Source organism: Caretta caretta, chromosome 2, assembly GCF_965140235.1.
Source record: "Caretta caretta isolate rCarCar2 chromosome 2, rCarCar1.hap1, whole genome shotgun sequence".
NCBI lineage: Eukaryota > Metazoa > Chordata > Testudines > Cheloniidae > Caretta > Caretta caretta.
In genome coordinates, this window is record NC_134207.1 from 211744855 (window position 1) to 211760394 (window position 15540).

Below are 15540 nucleotides of genomic sequence, written 5' to 3' on the forward strand. Positions count from 1 at the left end.
TAGAATGTGACCGAAAAGGCCAAAGGGGAAAAATAAATGCACCTTATTTCAAGATCTGCAAGTCCATACTTGCAGTGGAAGTTGAAATACATGGTGACGTTATGTAGTATAAAGTCTTTGCCACTTGACCTATGCAAGTCATTCTGCTGCAATACTTGTGAAGCAAGTAAACCTCCCATATGCATGTTAATTAAAACTTTATACCAGGTCATTACATTCTCTCTCTCTCTCTCTCTCCTCTCTCTTATATATACAAATTTTACATCACACACACACATAACATCTAAGAAGGTATTTTAAAGAAACCGAGTAAATACATTTTAACCCTTTTTAAAAGGTTGCCAAAATCCTTTCAAATCATTTATGTGTTTAATATTTTCAGTCTGCAAATGAATGTAATATGAATAAATCTTGAGTTGTTTTAAGTTAAGAAAACATGTATTCATTGCTTTTAAAAAACAGAATTGTTTGAAAGCAAATCTTACCTGTATGGACCATTCAAACTTGCACTATATCTCTCACAGAATGCATCTTCACTAGTTAATGAAGCCACAGTTCTTATATTTTCAACTGCTTCTATTGAAATCTAAAATCAGGAGACAAGACAGATATGAAGTATTCTCTTATGTTTGAGTCTACTCCTATCACTATGTAGTTAGCACATCTGTAATACTTTTCATCTTTTGCTCTCCAAGTGTTTTTCTTTTTAAAAAAAGAAAAACAAGTATCACCCTCAGGGAAACTGAGGCACAACAATTAAATGATTTGCCTAAGGTCACACAGAGGTCTTTCTACTAAGCCAACATGGCTGATATGTGATTCCTAAGTACTCCTCCCACCACCTGTACATTTTGTTGTGCAGCAGCATTAGCTGGCACTATAGAAGCCATTAAAAGGTAAGAAGTTGCTCCTTGCTCTCTGAGTACACGTATTCCAGGCAGCAGCTCACTGGAGGGCTGCATGCTACCTTGATTATGCAGCCTGAGCTGTACATTGAGCTGGGTGAGCCCCACACTCCTACTACCCACTCCCAGTGGGGACTCCTGCTCCTGCCAGGCTTTCCCAGCCATATGCCAGGCCCACCCAGTCCGCCCCTCCTTGGCCAGCACTCCCACAAGGGTTACGTGTATCTTAACTTTTCATTTTCTAGATTTCAGATGTTTAAATTTGCATGTTCTTTAGCCCCCCCCCCCCGATCCTGTCTTCATTTGGGGGCAAGGTGAGAGGCTCAGACACTTCAGGAAGAGCAGGGTCCCTAGATCCCAGCTCACATGGAGGAGCAGGGCTCCCCCAGATCCAAGCATATACACAGAAGGGGAGAATTCAGGGCTCTCAGTCCACCCCCAAATCACCAGCTTCCTCTGCCACCCCTCACACTCCTCTAATCCTCTCCCTTCCCCTTATTTGAGCCCCCAACCCTTCTTCCTTCCCCTGCCACCCATCCTCATTTATCCCTCCTCACCATGTGCCAGGTTCCTCCTTTCCCCGGGGTTGCTCAAACCCCCACTCAGCTCCAGGCCCTGCCCCCCACTCCACCCCTTCCTGCCTCTGCTCAAGGCCCCCCTCCCCCAAGGCCCCACTCCCATCTTCCCACCCCCTGCTGCGCTTCTTCCTACCCTATTCTGCCCCCGCCCCCCAGTGCACCTCATCTCCGCTGCTTCCCCTTTACCCCCAGCACCTCCTGCACACTGCGGAACAGCAGATCGTGGTGGACAGGAAGCGCTGAGAGGGAGGGGGAAGGAGTTGATTGGCGGGGCCACTGGTGGGCGGGAGGGGGGAGGCTGCCAGTGGGTGCTAAGCAACCACTAATTTTTTTCACCTACAGAGTCGGCGCCTATTCCCCCATCCCTTGCTCCAGACCCCAAACAGCTCCCTTCTTCCCACTTAACTCTTGCACTGCAAATCACCCCTTATAATTAATTTTCTTTTCAAACATAATTAAGAAGGCTCTCGAACTATCTGTTGTGCTCAGATTCCATTTCTCCAAATTAAAACAAAACAAGAGTTTACATTTCATTCTCAGATTTCTGCTCAAGGTGGGCTTAGAACTTCAAAGCTTCTAGAATCTGTGAACATTTTTTCCCCCCTGGAGGCTGTGGGGAACTCCTTACTCAAATGACCCCACCTTCTGATCACTCACCCTACCCTATGCTTTCATGACACATAGCAAATTCCAAGACAATCTGTGTAAACACACAGATTTTAGCATGCTTAGTAGTCATCCTTTAAACAGGAAGGGCTTCCCCACCTTAGCTAGAGCAGAGCTGGTGCTCAGTTATAACACTGTATAAAATTAGAAGACCAATGGAGCAGAGGTGCTCCACACATCCATCAGCATCATAACAGTCTCAGAGAGGTGTGAAGTGGCTCATTCATCTCAATGAGATGTTCTCAGCTGAAAGTGAACACCCAGCCTGAATCCAGCCAGAATCTAACTCTGAGTAAGGTGACCAGATAGCAAGTGTGAAAAATCGGGATGGGGGTAGGGAGTAATAGGCACCTATATAAGACAAAGCCCCGAATATCCAGACAGTCCCTATAAAATTGAGACACCTAGTAACCTAGCTCTGAGAGGCATAGGCGCCGACTCTGTGGGTGCTCCGGGGCTGGAGCACCCCCCCGGGAAAAATTGGTAGGTGCCCTGCCCCCCCGCCGCAGCTCACCTCCGCCTCCTCCCCTGAGCGCACTGCAGCTCTGCTTCTCCCCCAGCTCCCAGCGCTTGCCGCCACGAAACAGCTGTTGTTGAGCACCCACCGGTGCCAGGAAAAGTTGGTGCCTATGCTGAGACATATGAACTGCTCCATTCATGCCAGTGGATTTTTCCATTCCCCCTCCCCATAGTTGGAGAGTTTCTGATATGCGTCAAGCATGCCCTTTCTCAGCTCCTCACCCCTCTCTCAGCAGTGTATTCGTGGGGCATGCTCTGAGTATGCCTGTTCTAAGCTCCCCACTCAGAGGACCCAGACTTCCCTGATCCAAGCTCACATGGGGAGAGATAGAGAGAGGGGGCCAGACTCCCTCAGAGGGACAAAGCACCCCATATTCCAATTCATGTGAGGGGGTAGGGAGAGGGGCTTAGATGCCCCCGGAATGCAATGCCTCCTGCAGACCCTGGCTCACATGAGAGGCGGGATGGAAAGCAGATAGATCCCCATGGGTAGGCAAGGCAGCTTCAGAGCCTGGCAAACAGATGCGGGACAGGTGCAGTGGTTAGACACCCCCAGAGAGGCAAGGCCCCCATAAATTCCACCTGACATGCAGAAGGTGGTGAGAGGGGCTGACTCCCTTAGAGAGCTAGGGGGTCCCCCAGATTCCAGCGTACACACACAAAAGGGACAGAAAGGGAGAATGTGAAGCTGTCCCTATTCCGCCCAGACCCTCTGCAACAAACCCTCATGTCTGATTCCCAGTATCCATTCCCTAAACCCAACCTCCTCTACCACCTGTCCCCATTTGTCTTCCTCCCCATAATCCCGTCTCTTCTCCATTCAGCCCCAAACCCCCTCTCACCCTATTCCCCTAAAATGGTCCTCTCTTGCCAGCAAGCATTTGCATGCTTATTTTTTTTTAAACAAAAATACTTTGATGACATTACACGCCCCCTCCAAAACAAAAGCCTGGTAGGAACAGATTTTAGCAACATGCCAGCCACGCTCTCCCAGATTTTTAACAAAGGGGGCCTCGAATGGTCACTAGCTGGGTAAGTTCAGGAACAAACACTAACTACACATCTCTTCAGTCTATCCAGCTGCTATGACGATATTCTACCTGCAAATCCTTTGGGGTTGGTTTATATACATGCTCAATGTAAGTTGTGGAGTGCTTGACCTTTACTCAAGAGCCTAAGTGGATGGCCAAACTCTTTTGCTAATAATGTTCTGAATCTTGCTTCCCCTAAAGGGCTAGTGGGTGCAATGAATTTTCTGGGGGTAACCCTCAAGTGCATGAGACCCTTGTGCCAGGATCAGCCCCATGGGCAAAAAACCATTACTAGAATGAACCTTTAGAAAAGCTGCTCATTTGGTGGGGGATGGCATCTCATGAACCCCTTGGTCAAATGACCCCAAATTTGGATCACTACACGTATCTTTCACTCCCATAAGATTCACCAATTTATAGTGGTGCACCTCAGGAGATGGCAAGGTAGGGTTAGTGACCCAAACTTAACATTTGTTGAGCCAGATGTTCTGGAAAGAAGCCCTAAAACCAGCCATTTTAAAAAAAAGTTTCTAGGTGGTGGGTTTTTAAAAAAAACAAAACAAAAACAAAAAACTTAGAGTTAGAACTCTAGAGCTAGAGTTCATAGGTAGATACTAAAGACTGGAAGATGAATCACAGACCACTGGATGGCTGTGAACTCACCCTTCAATTAACACTGCTAAAGATAGGTAGGGAGTTGTGATGAACTTAAGACAAAAGGAATTTTGAACTGAGCGTCTGGAGCTTGCTACAATGTCAGAGTCATAGGTGGTCATTTCATTTTGGGAGAAATGTAATCTAAGCGTTTGGGTGGAAAATTGGATGTGTAAACTTTCTGGGAATTAGGGTTGCCAAACCTCTAGGATTGTCCTGCAGTTTCCAGGAATTAAAGTATCAGAGGGGTAGCAGTATTAGTCTGTATCCACAAAGCCACCATACTCCTAGTTGTTTTTCAGGAATTAAAGATTAATCTTTAAAGATTGTGTCATGTAATGAAACCTCCAGGTATACGTTCAACCAAAATTGGCAACCCTGCTGGGTGGGAGGATTGGGGTAAATAGGAATAGGTGGTAAGGGAGGTACGAGGTCGGAGGTTCAGGTGATGGAGGCACGTGACCCCCAGCTCTGCCAGTGCACCCCAGTCCTGCACCACAACCCCCTGTGCCCCCACTGCCAATAAACCCAAACCATCCTGCTCCTCAACCTTCCTGCACTCCAACCCCAAGCTTGGTCTTGGCATCCTAACCCCCTGCATCCCACAGCTGTCTTTGCACCACAATCCCCATGCACCCCAACTTTCCTGCAGCCCCAGCCCTTTCAGTGTACTTCAACCTTCCTATACCCCAGCTCTACCAGTGCACCCCAACGCTACAGGAAAGCTACTGAACGAACATTAATCGGGAAATTGGAGGGTTCATGGCTGACCAGAAACCATTACAAGTGCTGACACCTCATGGTTTTTGGAGATGGGGTACATCTATCGGAAAGGGGTCAGAGGATTTTTCTCTCAAACATAAAATGGTCAGTGTTTTGGAACACAAACCCTAGCAGTGATTTCTCCCACCAGCTTGCTACAAAATCTAGCCATTCTGAAACCCGACGAGGAAAACTATGCCACTGTAACACAGCTGTCCTTCATCCCAACCACTGCATGTGAATCAGATTAGAGTAGGGAGGAAGTGACAGCAATAGAAAAGTTAGTACACAGGGAGTGAAGACTTCAGGGAGAGGTGTTCCCTGCTTACAATAGGGAAGCCTCTGCATGGTAATGGGGATGGGGGAATGCAGTGAATTGGTCAGAAGCATGGCTGGGGCGGTGTGCTGAAGCAGGGCTAGTGAGGCACAGCTGATGAATGTGTGTGTTGGGCTGTGCAGCTGGCTCAGTACACTAATTGTGGAACACAATATGTACAACTGCCTATATGGCCACTACCTCCTAATGCCACCATAGCTTTTCCTGTTAAAAAAAAAAAAAAACAACCTAGGAAATTCCATAGCAAAGAACGACGTTAAATGCAGAGTTAAGGTTGCTTGGGGGTATGCCGTGTGCCTGCAGAATGCTGTGTGGAACAAAACTCCAACTACTGAAAACCAGGAGATGCACAAGTATGGTTGTGCAGGCAAGCTTACCTCTGCCCTTTTTCTGCAGTGCCGGGTTAACACTCATGCCTTTGCTCTGCCAACCCCGCAGCTGCTGACGTGTACAAGCTCTTTGCCTCCTTTTACAGCCCATTCACTCTCACCCACAGGGCTCCATCTAACACTATTACAGCACAAGAAAAAAAAAAGGCTTCCCACCCCATGTTCCATCTGTTCCCTAGAGCTGGCAGTAGCCAATGGGAATTATTTGCATAGACTCCAGTTGCAATCAGGATGCTAGGTGTACCTACACTAAATGGTGGAGGCAGTAGTTGGGCCTGCTTGGTAAGTGTGTTGGTGATGTGAACACGTGTGAATCACTCTGAGGTGTGTGAGAGCGGAGCTTAGGACAAGAGAAACTCTGTGTTTGCCATCCTCCGATGCCTGAACAAAGGGAGGAGCTAGGTGTGTACCTTCAGGATCTTGTGTGCACCAGTACAGTGCAGAATTGTGTACCTTATATTATATCATTAGCAGGGCACAGGGGCTGTATTAGAAAGGGTATTTTCCAGTAGCGAGCTGGCTTCTGAGCAATCTAAGCATTTATTATCTATGCACACTCCAGGCAAACTGAGTATGCTCAGGGGCAGATGGAGCTGTACTGAAGAGTAGAGGAACTAGTTAGCTCTGCTTGGTAGGTATGTTAGCGAGATGTATGACAGAGCTGTGACTCAGACATAAGGAGATGTGTGTGTGTGTGCGCATGTGTGGAGAAAGGCAGGAGGTGCATGTGTACCTTCAGGATGAAGTATGCCTCAGTTCTATGTGGAATTGTGTAGGTTATGTCAGTAACAGGGCACGAGGCTTTAATTACAAAGGATATTGCCAGCTGTGAGGTGGAATTTGAAAGGATTCTAATGCTTTCAGGATGGCTAAGTGAAAGTGTAGGTTGAGATGGTATCCTGTGTGTAACAGTAGCCCTACACTTAAGCTGGGAGGTGCGAGTCCCAGCTCACATAGATGTATCCACTGTGCATAGCTAGGGTGGCACGAGCAGTGGCTTGAGCTAGCCACATGAGCACAAACCCACCCAGACTCCCTGGGTACATACTACTTGTTAGGCTCATCCAAGCCACCATCCTGGCTACCCCAGCTACACTGCTATTTTTAGTGCACTAGCTCGAGCAGAGTTGCATGGGTATGTCTAGGAGAGCTGGGAGTCAGACCTCCCAGCTGAGATGTACCATCAGGGCACGGGAGCTGTAAAAGGCTGTAAAGCAGTTCGAACATTATACTTGTATGATATTATTTCTGGGAAGTTGGCTGAGTGTGATTGTGTATGCCACAATCTGGAACCTTCTGAATCTTTATAGTGCCAAGGGCCAGTGAGAATACGTGCACAGTGAGGCATAGCTGAAAGAGGCTAGAGGGAAGCTAGCATGGTCAACCTTCCCCTACCCTTTTTTGTCCTTTCATAGTGTTAGACGGAATCCTGTGGGTGACACTGAATGGACTGTAGAAGAAAGTGAAGAGCTTGAACATTTCAGCAACTGTGGGGTTGGCAGAGTAAAGGTATGTGTGTTAACAGAGAGTACTGGGGAATTACTGAAAGAGGACAACCTTAACTCTGCAATTCCTGATGTTCAGAAGTTTGAGTTTTGCTCAACTCAAGGATCTCTAGGGGATGACATGCCACCAAGAAACCTTAACTTTGTGTTAACATTTTTTTTGCCATTAAATTACAAGGCAATATGAGTAACTGTGTGGATTTTAAAGCAATAAGAAAAGTCATCCTCAACCTTAGCTAGAGTGGAGCTAGCATCCCACTATAATAGAATTTCTCTCTTTATCACTGCTTTATTTCATATATTTTCAGAGTAATTTCTGTAGAAAATCATCACTAACAATGTCATTAAAACAATATAACATTATACCCATTTAGTTTATATTGGGAGAACTTACTCTTCCGGCCTCTTCCAAAGCTTTTCGATCTTTTAATACGTGACCAGCCACAGAGCTCAGTCTAATAGCATTTGAAGCAATAATGAAAGGAATGCAGACCAGGATAAGCAAAGTTAATCGCCATTCATATACAAAAGCAATAATGATGGCAGTCAGAAGGGTACAGGCAGCCTTAGTGAACAGGCCAAGTTGGCTTCCAGTAGCCTATCAAAGGCAAACAAAACAGTCCAAAGTTAGAGTTAATTCTTGACACACAAAATATAGATCAAATGTGTGAAATCATTGTTTCCTCAGAATTAAATATTCAGAGGGAGAACAATCATAAATGTTGTGCGTTTAAAATGGACAATTATATATGCAAAAACTCATATGGACAATTACATATGCAAAATACCCCTATCTGTGGGTTAGGTTCAGGAAGCCTGATGAATTGAGCCCATGTGGCCACATTTTCAACAAAAATATCAGGGCCCTCCTGTGCCACAACAAGGCACAGAAATCATGAAGAGCCAACAGCCTCTAATTTGGGGAATCTCAGTTATTGGGTGCCTAGTTTAAGGCACCTAGGGCCTGATTTTCAGAGGTGCTGTGTATCAGCTGAAGATAATGGAAGCTACAGGTTCCTTTAATTAGGCACTTTGTTTTTCAGCAGTGTTAGCAGCAGGATATGAGTGTTCACACCAAAGAGCTCTACTCTCCCTGAGGATCTGCACATCCATGTCATCAAGAAATTTAAAAGTGATGACTGGCACACTGGATCTATGTAAACTGTGACAATACTCATGGCTCGAGCTGAGCAAATAGTGTATTCTTCAGACTGGGGGCCAAACTGGAAAAATCAGGGGGAAAAATTGATTTGATTAGAACTGAACCAATTACAAAAAAAATTTTTTTGTCAAATAAAAAAATAATAATTTCAAATTGACCAAAACATTTTGGTGGACTAAAAACTCCCCCCAATTTTTGTATTGATTTGGCCATTTGCTGTGTTTTTCTCCTCTTTTTTATTTGGTCAAATTTGAAAATGAAATGCCATTTCAGAACAAAAGTAGAAATGGCATATTTTTAAATGGTCAAAATGAAACATTTAGACTTAAAACAAATCTCCCTCCCTATCTCTTTTGACGATTAGTCAAATTTGACCTGAATTCATGAATAGATTTGGGACCCCTAAAAATACGTAGTTCAGCAAAAATACCATTCACTGAAAACATATTGGCCAGCTCTATTCACGCCTGCAGATGAAATGGAAAGTTTTGTGGAAACAATCCATCTTCAAATATTGCACTGTGGACAAATCAAGAAAACCTTGGGTGGGAAGTATGATTCTTTCTTCGCTAGCCAGAGGCTTTCCTGCCCTCAAGAGACTTATGGTCAATAAAATTATAAAATCAAACCAATAACAAGATGAATTATTGCCATATACTCTAGGGGCTTACACATAAAGATCACTTTGAGACTTCAGCTAGCATAACATATGGCTGCCCACTTACTTAGCAGTAGCAGTGCTGGTTCCAGGGTATTAGAGAGACAAGATAGGTGAGGTAATATCTTTTATTGGATCAACTTCTGTTCGTGAAGATGACGACCTGAAGAAGAGCTCTGTGTAAGCTCAAAAGCCTCTCTCTCTCACCAACAGAAGTTTGTCCAATACAAGATATTACTTCACCCACCTCATCTCTCACTCACAGATATTTCTTTGTTCTCCAGAGTAGGGGTTCTCATCCTTTTTCTTTCTGAGGCCCCCCCACAATATGCTATAAAAACTTCATGGCCCACCTGTGCCACAATAACTGGTTTTCTGCATATAAAAGCAAGGGCCAGCATTATGGGGTAGCAAGCAGGGCAATTGTCTGGGTGGGGCCCTGCAAAGCTGCATTGTTCAGGCTTTGGCTTCATCCCCGTGTGGCGGGTTCAGTGCCCTGGGCTTCTGCCCCAGGAGGTGCGGCTTTGGCTTTCTGCCCTTGGCCTCAGCGAGTCTAATGCTGGCCCTGCTAGGCGGATCCCTTGAAACCTGCTCGCAGCCAGTTGAGAACCACTGCTCTGGAGAATGCAATGTTCTGATGTTCATTTTGCTCTATTAAGCTCTTTTTTTATAGTTTGGATCCTGTGCACCACCTTTTTCCCGTTTTACCTTGACAGCTGGGATGATGGACCTTATCCTCAAGAATTAAGTTGCAGTTTTTAAAGATTCAAGTAATTGTATGTTCAGTCAAATATTTGATTGATTCCCACTCTGTGCTGGCCAGTAAAGAAGAGATGGGAGGGTATGAAATCTAGTGAGTCTGAGGATCTAGTGAATCCAGGAGTTGAAGAAGGATTTTTTTTTTTAAAAGACAGGTGAAGTAGAAAAATTTAATTTAATTTTAAACTAAACTAGTGAATAAATCAGGAAACTTATTACCATTTGCTCAGGAGTGATTTTAAGAAGTATGGCTGATGTTCCAGAATGTTTTTAATTGGGTCATGTGGTGGGGAGGAAAGGGGAGATTATGGCAAATTTTGCAAAATTTGCCATACTTATTTGCAGGATTTTCAGTGGCTCCTATCCTATACCACTCCCGAAATCACACAGTCCCTCAAGCTTCTATTATCACTGACACTCTGTATTAATGACCACTCACTTCACCCCCTAAAGCCCACATAAACAGGCTTTCTGTGCATGAAATGCAGTGGATAGAGCTGGGAAGAAGAAATCTACCCATGTCAACAAGAGGCCAAGGCATGGGCTGCAATGCAACTCTCCCACAACTATAGCTCCAACCGAAGTGGGGCTTTACGGCCACTTGATACACTGAAGACTTTGCTCCATTATGCGGTTTAAGTGGTGCAGAAGTGCTTACACTGGCCCTTGGACATGGCTTACTTTTAAAGTTATTAAGTTGTTTACTTAGCAGCTTACAGCAAGGAAATGGAAGGTATACGAACATCTGCTGAAGCTTTGATAGTCGTCATAAATTGGGACTACTGAAACGGTTTCCAAGACATTGATAGTGTGCCATTTAAATGTGTCAGCCAGTCTCTAGAGTAGATTTACCAACTCGTTTTCCAAAATAACTTCATCGTCCCTTGCCAACACAGCAATTCATATTTGTAAGCAAAACGTAAAAACAAAAATAAACATACCCCTTTGATTTGTGAAGCATCTGTAGCTAGTCTGGTTAACAAAACCCCTATGGCATTTTTATGATCGTCATACCACCCAATCTCCTGAAAGTGAACAGATGGTTCAGTTATTTTTGCTTTTGTAAATGAAATGTTCTTATAGTAACTCAGACTTGTCAGGGTCATTAGTACAGTGTATGGACATTTAAAGCTTGACTAGCATGTGTGTGTGGGGGGAAGAGAGAGAGACAACATAAGCACTAAGATGTTCATCACAAAAAAAGAGTGCGTAACATTTGTCAGATAAACTAAAAACGATCTTAAAATAAACTATTCTTACCCTCAGAACATTAAACTGGTAACAATCCAGGTGCTATTAACTGCAAAGATTTTAGAATGTAGTCACGTATGTGTCATGCACCATAATGGGAGTGCCTTCCACGCCCATATCAACATCTGATGGGCACAGTGCTCCTCTCCTACATGTTTTATATTACACTGACTTTTGTGGAGCTAGTCCTGATTGATATGGGTGCATGTGGGAGGAGAATCAGCGTCATTATCCTTAAAGGTAGTGGAAAAGAAGGAGATATTTGGGGTTTTTTTGTAATTTTCTCTCTCCTCCCCTATCTCCTTTGAATGCTCCTGTGCATATGCAGAACCCTGTGATACCAAGCGCTACCAATGGGTGTGCTAGGTGCCAAATTGTCCACCCACAGAGAATCCTCTGCCAGGAACAAATAGAGGTGTGTCCTTTCCCAGGGATCCATCAACAGGGAGTATCCAAGGACAGTCATGTTGCAATAGTATTATTGTAAATCATTTCTGATCCAACTGGTCATATTTACTAGAGAAACCACTCTAGTGAGCAAAGATAATGCTTTGAGAACCTATACCTGTTATGATATGGTCCGTTTGCTATGGAGTTTGATGCAAACAGACCTAAACCTATTTATCTAAACATTTATATCATGACCATCGGGGCAGATAGAGATTTTGTTTTGTTAATCTTTGCAAATATACCAATGCACTCAGATACATGCATGTTTTATACACTCTTCAGTATGGTCTATATTGAAAGAGATGGCATCAAAATTAGAAAGCTCTCCTAGCAGCACTGAGTTAATTTGTACATGCTTTTGCTTTATTTTGTTTTGCATGTGTGCTCAGAGACTTGCCGCTTGTGCATTGTTAAAATTTCACTAAAAGGATGGGTTCTCTTGAAGCCGTATTGAAGGGAGGCTCTAGACAGGCCGTATGGAACCAGGAATTTTCATGGTGTTATACAAACAGCCCACAAAAGCCATCTGGCTCACATGGCAGGAGTGCTGTATATTTGCTGTCTATTGCTCTTACCCAGAAATGTGACCCATACCTGCTGAATCAATGCTTTGAATGATAAAAATCGCAATCTCTTGGTCAGAACTTCCCCAGACTTTCCAAACATGAATCCCTGAAAAGGGAGAATAAGAAATAAAACAGTTGAATTGTATGTGTTGGACTGTACAGTCATATTTAGAACAACCTCCTGTAAATGTGATGATATTTCAACCGTTCAGCCACACAGTTTACAGAAACTACACAGTGTTTTGGGATATGGTTTCAGAGGTTAGTTTAAAGCTGGTGAAAGGTACTACATGTATTTCTGGAAACTGAAGTTTCATCATACTGCCCCACCCACATTCTTCTGCAGCCAGCTGCAGAGGTCAGCAGTGAAGTCACCTTCCTGGCTTACTCATTCCTTAGCCTCACTACTCACTCTACTATCTAACAGTGCCGACTGTGCCGGTGTTTTTTGTAACATACACACAAATGTAGTGGAACTGGGCTGTGCCCAAACGCATTCCCCCAGGACACAGACCGGTCAGCAGCACCTTTCAGGCATTGGTGCCCTGGGCTGCTTTGTAACTGGCAATCGAGAAGAGTAAGGTTCTGTATTCCATACCAGCCCAGTCATTAAGTCATTCAGTGGCTTGGCTCTGGAACAGTTTATAAGAAACATAGTGAATACAAAGTTGCATTATGTTCCCAAAACAGCCTCTCAAGGAGATCTGAAAATCATGACCATAATGTATGTGACCAGATACTTAGCTTTGACTTTTCAATGTAGTGAAGTTTACCTGGATTATGTGGGTTACTAAACTGATCACTGACAGTACAAGAAACATTAGAGAAAGCAATGTGGTGGTTTTGCTCCTTTTTTCAGGATCTGTTTCTTGAAAAGCCTATGTAAGAAAAGCACAAAGTAACCACCAGTTACAATAGCTCAGAAACAAACACTGTATAAATGATTGAACTTTACCTTCTCTCAGCTCTTCCCCGGCTCCTGAACTCTGCCACCTCTCAGCTTTCCGCTGCTGGCCAGGAGGTCACTCCACCTCTCCCAGCTGACCCGCCTCTCATCAGCTACTCCTTCTCCAATCCTCCACCAGACCCTCTCCTCATTTGCCTGTGACCTGCAGTTCCACTAAACCCTGCCTCCAAACTGCCACTTCACCAGCTCTTATCTGCCTTCCACTGAATGCTGTCACTCCGTCAGACCATCCACCTCCCCTCCAGCTGACTACAACACCCCTCTTCTCTTGCCTGAAGATAAAAGATTCCCTCAACATCTTGCTCCAACTATTCTTCCTGGCTGCTGCTCCAACTCTCAGCAGCTTCCAACAATCATATATTGGAATCCAAAGGAAGACTCCATTTCTTTCCTGCAATGATTCAGGAATCAAGGGGTTAATTATTCAGACAGTCCCATGGATGCCCCCGGTACTTACAAACATGGTGGAATGCAAGGCACCTTGGAGGAGCTTACTGTCCAAAGAGAATGGGTACTGTGCAAAGAACAGGGTCAGGTACAAGGCAGAGAGTCTGCACAACAGTGGAGAGTGGTAAGTGAAAACTGAGTTTGATAAGGGAAGGTGATTTGCTTCACTGGAAAGATGAAGTCATTCCACATACAGGGGCTGGAAAATAGGCAAGAAGTCCCAAGTGGGGAGAGGAGATCAAGGGCTTGATCAAGTTCCTACTCAAGTCAATGGAAAGACTCTTGTAGAGTTCAATGACAGTGGGAGTAGAATGAGGCTCTAAGGCATCACTAGAGAGGACTAGCTGGAGGGTCAGGCAGGATTTAAAGTTCTGCATTTGTGCCTGGTTCAAGTTAGTTTACCATCCAGTTCTGAACTTACCCCAATGATTTTTCCAAATATAACAGAAAATACAGCGTAGATACCACCAGAGAAGGCAGCAGCAATCATGCCAAAGAATATATGCAGCCACTCCGGTTTGTTCAGAGCCAGAATTCTGGAATAAGGCACAGCAGGAAGATTTTCCTCCTACATAAGAGATAAAATTCAGCTGTTCACTGGAAGTTGTGGAACATGACAATTTCCCCAGCTCAGGGGTAAATCAGTAAACTGTCCTAGCAACTGTTCACAGATAATTCGCCCCAGCCTCCAATGTACACATTGAATAAGAAAACAGACTGAAGATTTGCCACTCTGTAATTTAAGGTCTTAAAACTGCAATTGCAAGTCAAAAAAATCTGCAGGCATAAATTTCACAAAAGTCTAAGTGGGTGGGGTCTATATAGTTCAGTGAAATGTCAGATAGGGTCAGTGACCATGGATTGCAACTTTAACTCATGAATCATTATAGCGACCTAAAAGTCTCACTGTTCTGAGCACAAAAAGACCAGTCTAGTTCAGCCTCTGCAAATGCTAGTGGGTTGGCAAGGATACAATTGGGTCTCGTTATGTCAGTTAGTCTGTTTTGTCTTTTACAAAATACAGACTATGAATCATTACCAGATGCATGGAAAAGGCATATGAAACAGTGATTTAGGCTTCATCTCCCTTAAAAAAATACATGGCAGCTCAATTCAGCTTCACTGAACTATTCAAAATGTCCACACATTTGTTGAGGAAGTTGTGGAAAATGAAATGAAAACATAGGAACGGGTACAGATTATTAGATGAGGTTTTGGCCAGTTGCGATGGCCTCGCTTGGTTAGCTTTGCCTGTGTTTCAGATACTGGAAAAGCCTGTCCACATTTCAACCATACAAGCATGCTGAACTTTGTGACAAATAATTTCATGGCTTCCCATCTGATTTCTTCACTTTACTGCAAACAGTATGAATTCTGAAGCCATGCATCTTGCCATCTATTTCCTCTGACAAGGCCCAAATGCAATAGTTATGAATAGATAAAAAATGTGTTCTGGACTTCTGGGTGATACATTATAAGAATGCATCCAGCTGCTGCATATTGTTTGCATCATGTTCTACCAGAAGACTGTACTATAATAAAAAAAAAGAGCTCCTAGAACAGGGTTTCTCCACTGGTGGGTTGCGACCCAAAATTGGGTCATCTGAATGCATTTAAGGATCACAGGGCTGGCTGGGCTCAGCTTCCCCCTCTGGGCTTTGTGACCTGGTGCACATGGCTGCAATGCCACTCTCACAAATTTGGCCTGGTTGGCCCCCTCATCAGGATGGCCAGGCCAAACCTGAGCAGTGCTGCAACCTCTGAGATTGCAACACCCAGAGTGGGAAGCCAAGCCCAGCCAGCCCAGTGGGACAGGAGCTGGGAGAGAGCAGCTGGGAACACAATCTCTGGCAAACACTGACCCCCTGATGTAACCCCCACCTCGCATCTGGGCAACACTCCCTCTTCCATAACCCTTGTCCTGCACCCCATTT

General features: G+C 44.4%; 1 protein-coding gene across 5 annotated transcripts in view; it reads right to left on the bottom strand.

Annotated features, from left to right (window-relative positions):
* LOC125631513 (ATP-dependent translocase ABCB1-like) overlaps positions 1-15540 on the bottom strand; it is a 61521-nt gene that overhangs the window by 13724 nt on the left and 32257 nt on the right. For all 5 annotated transcript variants that reach the window (XR_012667222.1, XM_075125802.1, XM_075125800.1 and 2 more), the window contains exons 18-23: positions 14028-14174; positions 12966-13070; positions 12221-12298; positions 10867-10950; positions 7741-7944; positions 486-586 (exon numbers count right to left, since the gene is read on the bottom strand). Coding sequence is in view for 4 of the 5 variants with exons in the window: in XM_075125802.1 (XP_074981903.1) it covers positions 486-586; positions 7741-7944; positions 10867-10950; positions 12221-12298; positions 12966-13070; positions 14028-14174 (719 nt within the window). In the remaining variant the exon portion in view is untranslated. The remainder of the gene's footprint in view (positions 1-485; positions 587-7740; positions 7945-10866; positions 10951-12220; positions 12299-12965; positions 13071-14027; positions 14175-15540) is intronic.